At 36.3% G+C, this 13675-nt stretch overlaps 1 protein-coding gene across 1 annotated transcript in view; it reads right to left on the bottom strand.

Annotated features, from left to right (window-relative positions):
- Window positions 1-13675, bottom strand: part of TRPC3 (transient receptor potential cation channel subfamily C member 3) — a 69779-nt gene that overhangs the window by 16068 nt on the left and 40036 nt on the right. The window contains exons 3-6 of the mRNA XM_053461414.1: window positions 9872-10051; window positions 5168-5332; window positions 1512-1728; window positions 422-655 (exon numbers count right to left, since the gene is read on the bottom strand). Coding sequence (XP_053317389.1) covers window positions 422-655; window positions 1512-1728; window positions 5168-5332; window positions 9872-10051 — 796 coding nt within the window. The remainder of the gene's footprint in view (window positions 1-421; window positions 656-1511; window positions 1729-5167; window positions 5333-9871; window positions 10052-13675) is intronic.

The raw sequence follows: 13675 nt of genomic DNA, 5'->3' as shown, positions 1-13675 counted from the left end.
GGCCGAGTGTTATGACTTCCTGCATGTATTTAATATTTATTGCATGAGACGTTGGTTAGAATTGGTTCATCATCTCAGACTGATGCTAAACTTGTGTCTCATCATTTAACCATGTGCTCTGTCCTTCATGAAGCCAGTTTCTTATCAGCTCTTAATAAAAGTCGTTTTACCTATTAAACACCTAGTTAAAAAGCTGTACCTTGGAAGCAAGCTTCGCATAGTGCTCCAAGATGGGATGTTTAGTATTTTATGGCTGGGGCTATAAATACAAAAAAAAACCTGGGCAATGGCAGCCAAGTAGCTTTATATAATTTGCTGATTAATGTCTAGTTTTGATGAGACTATGTTTTTATGTATTATTTTAAAAGAATGGATTCAGCCTTTGCTACGTTGTTCTTGAGAGTACCAATCGTGATCTTACCGTAGGTGAAATACTCAATTTCCGGTGGAAGTGTGACCAATGAAAGGTCGCTCTCTTGGATGTTTTTGTCCACATATTGTTGGGCTTTGGTGGCTTGCATAAAGGCAAGAAGCCTGGCAGTAAAAGCTGCAATAAAAATAGATAGCATCCCAAAATCCAGCACATTCCATAGCTGCAGAATGTATTCTCTTGGGCCTTCTAGCCAGAGCTCCTTGCACTCTGACCACATCATTCCTGTAACCAAGCAGAACACCCGGGTGTTAAACGTTGTTAGGTCACTGTACTTATATTCTTGAAATTTGTTGCCAAGCTCCTACACATGTTCCCCTGATATACCCGTAGAATTTGACTACTTTTTGCTTTCCAGTGTTCTAGTGCTGTGGATTGTAAGCATAGAACTATTAACTATCTCAGGCACTGGATGAATATAATAAGATTTATACACCATCAAAGGTGAGTGGACATAGGCAACCCATACCTGAACTAGAACATTTAGCTGCACGGCACCTGGTCCCGGGGAAATGCCTAATTGGGCCCCATTTGGAGATTTGTTGCCAAGGTTTAGACATTAATGGCTGTGTGTTGAGTTATGTTTGTAGCAGAGAGTCATTTCTTCAGTGTTGTCACATGAAAAGATTTGATAAAATATTTACATAAATGTGAGGGGTGTACTCACTTTTGTGAGATACTGTATGTCCTCTTCTCCAAACAGTGTGCTATATCAACTATCTCATCAGTGTTTGTAGCTTGTGTTCCATAGTTAATAATATATTGTACTTAATAGTTTCCATTGCCATCAATAATTAGGTGAGAAAAGGTAATCAAATTAGACCTTCTACTACTTAAAGGTTTTTTTATTGGGCCCACTTATAAAAGGCCTGATGGAAATAATAAAATGTAATGGCCTTAATAGAATACACAAATTTGTTTGAATCTTGAAGTCTGTGTTAATTAATAAAAGTTTAACTGGTGATATTACCAGTTTAGGCAGCAAAGTCATGCTCTTGGAGCTAACTGTTTACATGACATATTAATTGTATTCATTTACAGTAAGTAATCATTGTGACGCTAAAAGCATTTATAGGCTTACCTACAACCCACACCATTATGAGCATCTCTGTCCAAGTGAACCTTGTCGTTTTTACTCTGAAGATTTGCTTTGGATATTCAATGACAGTGATGTTCGGTAGTGTTTTAATGCCCTCGAACCGGTCAGATGCATTGAACACTAACAGACACAGGAAGATGATGAACGATGCCGCGTGAGCTACAAATTTCATAAAGGGGCTACGAAGAACTTTGCCGAGCTAGAAAAAAAAAATAGAGAATCTTTTAGTGGCTGTTATTCTCTTTAGTATACTGTAGGCGAGTGGGGATGAAATATGATATCTTACTGCATTCAGTATGAACAGCATGATGCTAAATTAACAAGGGGAAGATGACAATACATATTTCCTATCAGTTCACCAACTCTCTGTTCATAGAACGAAATACAGTGTTTTATTTGAAAAAATAATCTGTAGAAAATTCACTGAGAATATTCAATGGAAAATCACTTAGTACACATGAACCAAGAGTTCGGTTTCTTCAAACGTGTCAGATGCTTCATGGCATTACCAATAGGCATGTATTCATTATACCATATAAAATACTAAAATATTTTTTTTTCCTAAAAACATTAATTTTCAATAACCTTTCCATTGATTTAGAAAAAAAATCATCATGTAACATCATGAATAAAGGGATGGTACCCAGGTGCTTTCTGGGTCCCAGTCTGTCTGGATCCAGCACAGCAGGTAATATAGCTGTTCAGAAGGCTAGATGAAGTTCTCCAGCAAAGCCCTTCCTATCAAAACTTGCAACACAGGAAAGAAATAAGTGGCACCAAGCAAAGACAACAAAATTAAATGAAAGTTTGACTCAGGACCAGGAACTAGAATCAACTGAAGTTGAATGCAAAGCAAACTTTGGCAAAGCAATTATTATTCCCTACTCATATCAAAGGGGTGCCACTTGTATCATGGGCAGCATCCAGGAATACTCAGATGTCCCTGTATCTGGAGTGTCCTGTGAAGCTTAAAGGGGACAGTGAAATATTCCCCCTACAGATAGGTGACCTTGGTTATTATTAAAACAAATTCACCCTAACATCATACTTACACATACTCTCTCTGCCTCTAGTCCACTTTTCCAAGCTCCACTAACCCTAGGCTCACACACTCACCATAAACACTGAAGCTAACAACATACTCATACATATTCACACACACATTCTCTCTCTTTCTCTTCCTCTCTCCCTCTCACAGCTCTCCAATGTCACAAAAAAATTATTGTCCAATGGCAGCAGGCTGAATAGCTGCAGGTTGTGCGGGAGCATGTATATATATATATATATATATATATATATATATAGTTTGGGGATCTTTTGTATACTCCATTGACTACAATGGACGTGCCTCCCCTGAAGGGTACTTAGTACTACTAGCTACCTCCTAGATTTAGTAAATTTTGGGTCAGATTTCTTAATTTTTTGACTTAACAAAAATGTTAAATGTGTTAAGAAGTGGACTCACACTTCCAAATCACACATATGATTTACAATGGGTTAATATATTTCAAAACACAGTTGAGTTTATGCAAGCTGAATGTTTTTAACCCCTTAATGACAAGACTGTTTCTTACCCGTACTACACATTTTGGGACAAAGGCGCTTTTAACATTTCTCAGTGTTGCTGTTTAGCTATAATTCTTCTTTCTCATTTTGTGCTCCCACACACATTGTATATAGTGTTTTTATTATTGTCATCTAATTTACTATATAAAAAAATATGGTGATTTTTTTGTTAAAAAGGACTTTTTGTCACTTTTATTTTAAAAATCTTTTACTCATCTGCAAATACTAATGAATAGATTCTACTATTTGTCCTGAGTTTAGAAATATCCAATGTTTTTATGTTTTTTTTTGCTTTTTTTCTGCATTTGGACATCTGGTCAGTTTGTGCCCATGTCCTATTTTTGGGACATCTTTGAAGCCGACCAATTCAATTTACCCCATCAAATCATACATTTTTGAAAACTAGACACCCTATGAGCTTTTAAAATGCCATTATATTAACTCTTTCCATGATCAATTTTTGTAACGATATAGCGCTAATTGTAGGACTTGCTCATAAATAACTTATACATTTATTTGGACTTTTTTTTGGTGACAGTGGATAATTATTTATGTAACTAATTTTTTTTTACAATTTACTAATCACATTGTGATTAGTGAGCGGGGCTCCATCGACCTGCATGGTTGAACGCAGGACCTTGAGAGTTCTCAAGAGGGTCTGGATAGACCCTCTGTGAACTCATTGATGTGAGTTCACAGAGGCAATGTCATTCACTGATGGCGCTTGTGGTTGCTCTTAGGACATTAAGATGCAACTATTGTAATTGCTATTATCTGTTCTGAACATGAGCATTAACATCTATACTTTTTATGGTAAAAAATCTCCAAGAGTTATGTACTCTTGTTATTTCTCAGTTCTCAGTTATTGAAGATCTGTAATTATTAAGAGCAGCCTTCATGTAGCTTTCACAGGACATAATGTCTATGTGTGCATATTGATGGGGCCTTAACAGCTGCCTGCTCAGCTAGGTCTAGACAGGTACAGCAAAGGGCGAAGGTGACAATAATTTCTCTTTAATGAAACACATAAGGTGCCATGGGCACAAGAAAGAAACATTAAATTCAAATGAAGTGAATAACAAAGTTAAAAAGTATAATATTTAAATTTGCTATGAAAAAAATGAATATTTCTTCTGGGTGGCACCTGCATTTAAAAGGAGGTCAAATGTTCTTGAATATAAATGAAAACCTAATGTGATATAATAATATATTTTCAGTACAGTGGGGAAGCAGTTTAAAGTTGCACTTATTTTCATGAGCACTTATCAGTAAACTGTTCTATGACACAAAAGAATACAAAATAATTGTTGTGACCACTGAAGGGCTGGAAATCTATAATCCCAGAAGGCACAAAAAGGCTCCAACCTTGCCTGATATCCTGATATATCTATAATATTTCCAATTCAAGCAAGGTTTACATTTTACATAGATAAGAACATATCTTTTTGATTATTTAAAGACTTAAAATATTAATGGGGGTAAGAAAAAACAACCATATTTATTAATTATGGCGGCACAAAGGCTCTGATGGCTGGAACCATGAAGCAGACTGAAAGTTTTGTCGTCATGTACTCAAGGAACATTGCTTGGCTATTGACCTTTACAAAGTATAACACTGAATAAGAAAACTAATAGTGTTGGGCTATGTCAGTGCTTTAGACAATAGATGTTCGTAGCTTCGGAAAAGGTCAAATTATTTTAGTTAAGAGGAGCAAATATTGTTTTTTTTTTTTCCAGCATCATGTTAACTGAAGACCAAAGAGGCTTCCACAAGTCTTTAGATATATCAAACATATATTTGGAAGATCTAGTGACTTCCAACAGGGTTTTTTTCTGATGCTCACAAGCTGCTTACTTTCATACAATGAAAACAGCAATAATCTCAGGTACTCAGGTATAATAAAGTAAAGATATCTTAAAAACTGAATGAATGTTCCTAGAAAAAACAAAACAGAAAAAAACACTGGTTGGAAATTAATAAGCACTTGCATTAACCTATTCAGTGCTAGAGTTACCTGCACCTGTCAGTGAAGATCTTAAAAGTTATCATTATAACATGTGGAATTCAATACCCGGCTACATGGTGCTATCCAATAGCCAACAGCAAGGAACGGGAGACCAAGGGCAACAATCAGCACAACCAAACACTTGATAGCGATCGGCTGTTCTCGTAATCCTGAGAGATTTTCATACCAGATAGTTAATAGCTGTTGCTGGCAATTAGGATGTGCCACAAACTGCAAAAGAAAAAAAAAGGAACATTAGTCACCTTCTTTGAATTCAATATTTTAAAGAGACATTCTAGCAATGCACTTTAATACGAATGATGAGGGTCACATTTAAATTAACATTTTCCCAATGCAAATGCATGGAGAGATTCTGATGAATCTCAGCTCTGGCTTGAACAAGGGTTCTAAGGGGTCTAACATTGCCTCCCACACTCCCATTGATTTAACTGGCAACACTTTAATTTACTTTAGTGTGATCTTTGGTCTGCGGAGGGATTGATCCCCAGAGATACACGATTATTGAAAGGTAAGTCTTTTTTGCAGGATGTATAAAACATATATTAAAGTACATTTAAAGTAATTTAAAAAGCAATCTTTATTGGTGAGGCTATATGTAACATTAGGACTTGCCAAACTTGGGTTACTTTGACATAGTGGCGGGCAAAACAATATATGGCCATATAGTGTGACATAATTACCAATATTTTTGCCTCAGGTAGGTGCTTTAAAAAGTATTTGTTGGGTGTGTACTGATTCATTGCTTTGTTGTGTGTATATTTAGTTTATTGCTCAACTTGTTACAATGCTACAGAAGTTTAATAGGAGATTTTTTTCCCCTCAGTTATGTAGATTCACTTTTTTTTTGCCCACTGGTCAATAGTGAAACCATCTCCTGTAACACGCTGAGCAATAAAATTCTTTCCATATGATTTTCACCAAAGATTGACAGAAGCTCGGCAAAAAAGACCCTCTTAGCTAACACAGTGAAAAAGTTTTTAAGAAAAAATCTTGCTGGTGCCAATTTTGGAAAAAATGGAGCTAACTGGCCCACACGTTTTACTTGTTGTTAGCAGTTATCCGATTTTAAGAATTTTTGTACAGTTTTAGGACTTCTCCAATTAACATGTAAACAAATTGTGTATAATGAACATTACTGAGATAACTCAGGTACCACTGCCTATCGTTTATGTTCCATCAGGGTCAGTCACCTCCCGGTTATCACAGGACTATTCCTACTAGCCAACAGCTCTCAGACACACCAAAGACTTTTGTATTTGGCTACCACCAAGCTGCTCCAACAAAGTAAGGCTAGTACACTCCCAAACGTCTTTTATCTTCATGTCTCTACCCATCTGGGTCATTGCCGGTTATCCCTCAGGATCTCATGCAGGCTCTCTGTCCTAACCATTCATCTGACTAGTTTTCTGGATTTCATCAAGGTTTCCAAGAAGAACAGAGACTAGCTTTGTTCCAGAGATTCTTGCTGGCCCGATTATCCTGCTACTGACTGCTCTTCTGACCAGGGTCCTGCTCTGAGGGTCCACTCTGCATCACAGTGTTTCCTCAGTCCATATATAAAAAACCTGTACTCTATACATTCAAACATTGATGCACTCATCAATGTATGAATATTTATATTTATTTAAGAGCTAAAAGACTTACTTTTTATTGTGTTGTTTTGTATTTTATTGTGTTTTTGTGCATTATATAATCCGTGTGTCCAGACATATATGTGGTAAATCTGTTAAACATTGGATAACTCTTTGTCATGCATATAACCACACGTGTTAAATAGAGATCCACTATATTTTATGATGATTCATCTTTATTTGCATGATTTGGAGAACATTTTATGCTAAATAGTTTTTCATAGACATTCTTTATGTTTTCATTTTACACATATATAAACAATCAGTATCAGTCCTAAATAAATTGTGGACTGACCAATTCCACAATTAATTGTTTTGATTACAGAGGTCATCTGTCATGCGGATTATGTAAAATGATGATTTTGGACTAGCAATGCCTCATTTACTTCAAAATGGTATTGATTCCATAGGGTACACCACTACATTAATCCATTGAGGAGCCACATGGGTCAAACCATGAACACATCTATCATGATTTTACAGACACAAGATTATATAGACATCAGTCGTTAGGAAATTGATTTTATAGTTTATGTTATAGAGTGTGGATAGTGTGTATATATCTAAAGGATTTCAATTAATCACCTGAATATGTCAATACTGTTTTGTTTTTCTAATACCCACGCTGACCTAATTGATGGTGGTGTGGTTTGGTCTAATTTCCCTTTTTTAAGCCTGAGAGTTGGTTTTTTTTTTAATTTTGTAGATTAAATATTTTCATCTTAAAAACAAGCTAAAACAATCTCTTTCCATATTCCAAAAATGATGATTGTTTTTAATAGTTTAAAAAATATAGTAATTTAGATTAATTTGATCAATAGGCATGTGTGTATCTACTACATTTGTCAGATTAAAATCTGCTTTATTAAAAATATACACTTTCTCTGTACCAAAACACAAATCAGTCCAAGAATGGATAGGGTTTTACATTCACCAATTAATATTACCACAATAATCCATCCGTGCAAACCAGTGTCTGATCCATGTCTTCTCATGGAAGGGAGCTTAAGATGTTTTTGTCCTCACAAACCTCACTTCTCTGTTACCTGGGCCAACAATGATAACAAAAATGCCTGGGGTTTGTCTATAGTGTACACGATCTATGAATTCATGAGATATAGCTGAGCACAGAGCAGAGACCACATGCAGGAACCATTCTCCTAGTTGTCTATTGTCCTAACATCAGATCCCATTTGTTTGTATATTAGTGTGCATGCCCCATAAATTCAAAGCAGTATTTCACGGAAATACAATACCTGGATTACATAATAAGAAAATAAAAAAGTCCTCGCCTCTCTAGGACATTTGGACTCCTAAAAAACTTATTCTTGCATAGTGGTTCATTTCAGATCTACAAACTTCAACAAGCTATTTAATCTGCCGAGCGTAATAACAATTTATATAAATCTATAATGTCCTCCCAAACAATGAAGTCATGTACTTTGATATTGTCTTTACCTTAACTCTGACTGGCACTAAAACTCTTTAGGAACAGATTTGAGGACTTTTAACTGTGCATAAAGTAGAATAACCAGATGTAGTGGCTTATAAAAATATTGTGTAGTCTTATGGTCAGATATTATACTCCAGGTTCTAATGAACTCTTTAGAGTTAGATTAGAGTTAGGTATTACCCTTGTTTCAAAATAGATTAATGACCAAAGGACTACATGTGAGGGTCTACTTGTGCTGCATGGAACACCTAATTTCTACTCTTGGATTAATTTACCCTACCAGTGGGAACGTAACATGTTTTACCATACTGAGGGGTAAAGAAAGAAGCAGAAACTTAATAAATTAAGGCATATTACCCCAATAACACAAAGAGGATTTGGCTGCCATAATCTGGGTTTAAAAACATTATTTATTTACTTGAGTGTATTATGTGTTCAGCACTCGACTATGTGCACCCAATGCTGATAAACTTTAATCGCGTAAAATTTATTTAGCGTTACTGGTGCTGTAGTTATTGTTAGCTTTATTCCTCATGTCTGTGTACAACAATCATAAACACACAACTGTTTTAACGCCTCCTGAATATTTTTCTCAGAAACATAACTTTCCCATGTATTTTTTTCTAAATTTTGCACATATTTTAAATTCCTTGTGGTTTCTGTGTTGTCTCCTTTTGTTAGTGTCCAAAGAAAGCAGGAACCAGTATGTTTGATGCGTTTGATCTTATAAACTTGATCATCATCAGCTGTGATAAACTCTAGACTTCTGTTAACAGGAAACGTATCCTGATGTTTGGGTTACTTTAATTTAAGTATTAATTATATATAATATATATATATATATATATATATATATATACATATTATGTTATAAAATACTGTATTGCATTATATATATATATATATACATGTTGTATACGATTTTCCAGTAAATACATTAGTGTCTCATCTGCGTTAAATAACAAATTACATTAGGAAACGTTGTCTAACCTCTTAATGCACAGTACCAGGAAGATTAAAGCAATGAAGCAGTAGCTGCTATGAATCAAAGTCACTGTTTGTTTATGAAGACAAGTAAATGTCTTTCCTTTTAAAAGTCTCCCATGAAGTCAGAGGCATATAATGCACTATATCTTCAAGATTATTGAATTATTTTCATATAGGAACAAAAAAGAAACAGCCCACAAACTCTATTGTATGTGGATAAGGAGGTAAATACTCACTAGGACTAAATGTCTGAGAATGATTTCTGACTGTAGTTCCAAGAAAGTAAACAAAAGTCAAACTTTCTCTACAAGAAGAATAGATTGTGCCCTCGCCCCTCCTCAGTATCTGCCGCCTTCCCTGCATAACCCAGCATCACTTTCTCTTCAACAGCCTCCTTATGTCACTGACTATTCCGACATGATAGGCTTTTTAGATGCGGAGTCGTACTAGCTTTCAGGACCTAATACCTCTGAGGTCCCAAAAGCTTTTCTGACTTTACATGGTTTCCTCCATTGACCAATAAACAGTAATACCTTTGACTTAACATGATTGCCACATTTCACACGTGTCATTGATCATTCCTTAATAAACGTCACTATATTGTGCTTAGGTAGGTCCAATCTCATGGTTGAATGTGATTTACATAAAATCGAGAACACCAGGGTTTTGTTTTTTTACCTTCTTTACTTCATATTTAATGGCCAGCTTCACTCTGCTAAGAGAAGGTCTATGAGAGTCCACAGGCTCAGCATCTACATCTCCATTCAAAATTGCCTCCACTTCTTCCGAGTCCCGGCACAGGTCAAGGACACCAACCACAAAATCTTTGCATTGCATAGACAGCTTGCGATAATCATTCTGAAAAGACAACAAGAACATAATTCTTATGGTAATAATGTGACTTCACGGCTGATTCTCAGCAAGATAATGCCAGGCTGACAACTTAGCCTTTCTTTTCCATGTAGCCCAGAAATAGATGCATGCTCCTCGGCATACGTAGAATATCAGCAAAACTCCCTTTTGTTCATTCCCCTGATATACAAACAGTTCAAAAATTTTCATGGATGTGAAACGGAAATATGCATATAAAATGATTTAAATATCTGTATAAATATATATAGTTTAACGCTTTACTCAGTTGCAAAGATAGTTATCAAAAGGTTGATAAGATCACATAAAAGCCACATCTCCATGTAAAGCAAAAGCATCTATTTTTGGTCATCTAAAAAGGGGCCTAAGCCTATGATGACCCAAAATTGGATGTCTTGGTACCTTAACCATTAGCCTAATCCTGTGAGAGCAATGGTATATATTGTATAGTAAGAAGATAAAAAATAGCTACCCTACTCATTGCGAAACTAAACCAAGAAAAGGGGTAAAAGTAGGACATAGATGGGTTCCTTTACTAAGAGCTAAGAACATTAAAGTTCACTACAAGAATACAGTGAGCAGTTTTGTTGGGTTGTGTTGAGTTACCCAGTTATCACTGAAGTGTTCAACTCTTTGTAACTGAATTAACTACAAACTGTCCTCCTGCATTTATAGAGGTCTACACAACTGTTTGTAAATCTGCCAAATCTTGTTGATAAGGCATTTTCTCCCATTTTTGGGAGAGGGCAACATTTTTTCTGAATATACATTTCAAGAATTTAGAGGATCTTTTGTTGTAAAACCTGCCATTCTGAAAATCTGTTTGGTGATTCCGACACAATTGATTGCTTTTCCATTACAAAACCAGAGACTTAGCACAGAGCTGCAGGAAATACCAACTATGACATACAGTGTATGCTGTAAAGCCTAGATTTACAGCAGACAAGAGAAATACACGCCTAATCTCACCACCCAGGCTACACCCGCTTTGTTTTACACCACTACACTTCAGCTGCACACAAAATACATTTTTTGTCACTTTAAACTTTTAGTTCACCAAAAAAGTATTGTCCTTATTTTCTTTTTGTATGTAATTGGTCTTTTTACTAAAGTTTTTTTTTTTACCCTGACACCATGTACTAAGGATTTTGTATTCTAATTATTTATCTTTTGGATGTTTTAACTCAAAGATACTTTATTAATTGCTTATGACACAAATGAGTCAAGGACAATAACCCTCATCTATAAAACCTCATACTCATTTTGAGAGCCCTGTTTTGCCTTCGTATTCTTATATAGAATTAATCTTTTAGTGTGTTGAATGGTATGTAGTTTGCAAAACAAAAAAGAAAAGAATAAAAACACTGCTTGCTCATCAGGTAATCAAGGTTCAAACGGTGCTAAACTGAATGTAATTCAGTGACAGTATATGAAAGATGGCCAGAAATCTCCATTCTTCCATGTCATTACCATTTTTGTTGATTCAAACATAAATATATATATATATATATATATATATATATATATATACTGGGAATTATGTTAGTAAATGTAAAATATGCATGCTGTTTTATAGTTTTATAAAGCTTGGGAACTAGGACTTCCATTCCACCGCTGGGAGCAAAGAAGACTATGGCGACTCTCATTCTCATGATAGTCCCAGCATGAATTAAGATGTCCATAGCCATATTAGTCCAAGAGAAAATATATGTCTTCCTATTACTATCAATGTGTGATTTCAATCTCTCTTGTATTGTTTCCAGGAAAATGATACAATAAATATCAAAGCTTGAGAGGAAAGACTTGAAAGGAATGTTTTGTCTTGTTTCACATGATGTTTATTAAATCCTCATGAGTGTTACTATGACTTTTTTGCAACATTTTGGATTCTGATAAAAATATTTTTTTAGAAATACAAAAGATACAAGACATTGACCTTGAGGCAACTGTGCAAAAAATAAGCAAATATACTGTTTGTCTTTACTTAGCTGAACATTGTGTTTAGTGATAATTTTAAAACATCCATTTGTGTTTAATAAGTAGTTACCGTTAACTACTTATACTCTATTCTGTGAATAAGAACAACAAAGCAAACTAGTAGGGAGCCGCCATCTTGCATTTTACTATACAAGGAGTAAAAGGATATTCCTATTTGAAGAACTTGGCTCACTTCACCCTAGGGGCTTTATATGCAGTGCCTTTTCATTTGGGCCAGTTTAAGTTGGCTCGCTGGGATACTGTAAGTGGGTCACAAGTGTATTGGGGTCATTATATTACAGGGATATTAGACTTGTGCGTAGGAATGATAGTTGCCTCTTTGCCCCCGACAGCTATAGTAAGCTGACTTATACATAATATAAATGATAAACCGTATTCCCTGGAATTCTTTTTTATTAAATTACATTTTAATTTGTATTACATTTTAGCATCTAAAAAACAATAGTATACAACACATACTTGTATTTCTCTGCCCCTACAAGAGTTGTCCAAGTAGCATTGTTAATGTACCGTATTTGCTCGATTATAAGACAAGGTTTTTTCCAGAGCAAATGCTCTGAAAAATACCCCTCGTCTTATAATCGAGGTCGTCTTCTAATCAGACCTCATTCTGCTTCGGCCATGCTGCTTACTGGGCTTTGATCGCGAGCAGCGTCTCTGCTATTAGCAGCAGGAAACAGGAAGCTAGCACAGTCCTCACATAACTCTACCTCCCCCCTCCTTCCTCTGGGGGGCGGGGCCAGAGAAGTTGCTCGCACAGCCGGGCCCCTGCAGAAGTCTGCGAGTGGGAGATCTGCAGTTCAGGTAAGGGGGTGGGGGAGTGGGGGGTTTGAGCGTGTGTGTGTATGTGTGATTAATGGAATGAATGAGTATTTAAATGTTTGTGAATGAGTGTGTGTGTGATAGCATGGATGTGTAAGGGGGGTGGGGGTGGTAGCATGGCATAGGGAGGCTGTAATCACACTTCTAACATCCCCAGGTTCCAGCATGTACTGGCTGCCTTGGCTTGATAGGAGTGTAATTGCTGTTAGCAGTATATATATATATCCCCAAAAATGAATTTTAACCCCCTATATGCCACTCAGCCTCATGATATGCCTTTTAACCCCCTATATGCCACTCTGGCATATAGGGGGTTAAAAGGCATATCATGGGGCTGAGGGGCATATAGGGGGTTAAAAGGCATATCATGGGGCACAGTGGCATATAGGAGGGTATAAGGCATTTCTGGAGGCAGAGTGGCATATAGAGGGTTAAAAGGCACATCATGGGGCAGAGTGGCAAATAGGGGGGTATAAGGCATTTCTGGGGGCAGAGTGGCAAGCCTGGGGCAATCCGACGATTGGTATTGTACTTGGTGATGTGAGGCTTGCATGCAGGTGCTCGACCGGCTCCTCTATGAAGCTCCAGCCGCTCAGTTTTTCAGCTAATATTAATGCCAGTGGAAATTTGGAACTCTTCAGCTATAGAATAAGCAGAGCGATGGCAACTTTGAAGCACCATGAGCTTTAGCACTCGGTGACCCCATTCTGTGACTGTTCCTTAACACTTTCCAATAATACCACTTATAGTTGACCAAGGAATATCTAGCAGGGATGAAATTTCATGAACTGA

The sequence above is a fragment of the Spea bombifrons genome, chromosome 1, assembly GCF_027358695.1.
Source record: "Spea bombifrons isolate aSpeBom1 chromosome 1, aSpeBom1.2.pri, whole genome shotgun sequence".
Classification (NCBI taxonomy): domain Eukaryota; kingdom Metazoa; phylum Chordata; class Amphibia; order Anura; family Pelobatidae; genus Spea; species Spea bombifrons.
Note: the sequence above shows the minus strand (reverse complement) of the source record. Positions and strands in the feature narration are given on the sequence as shown.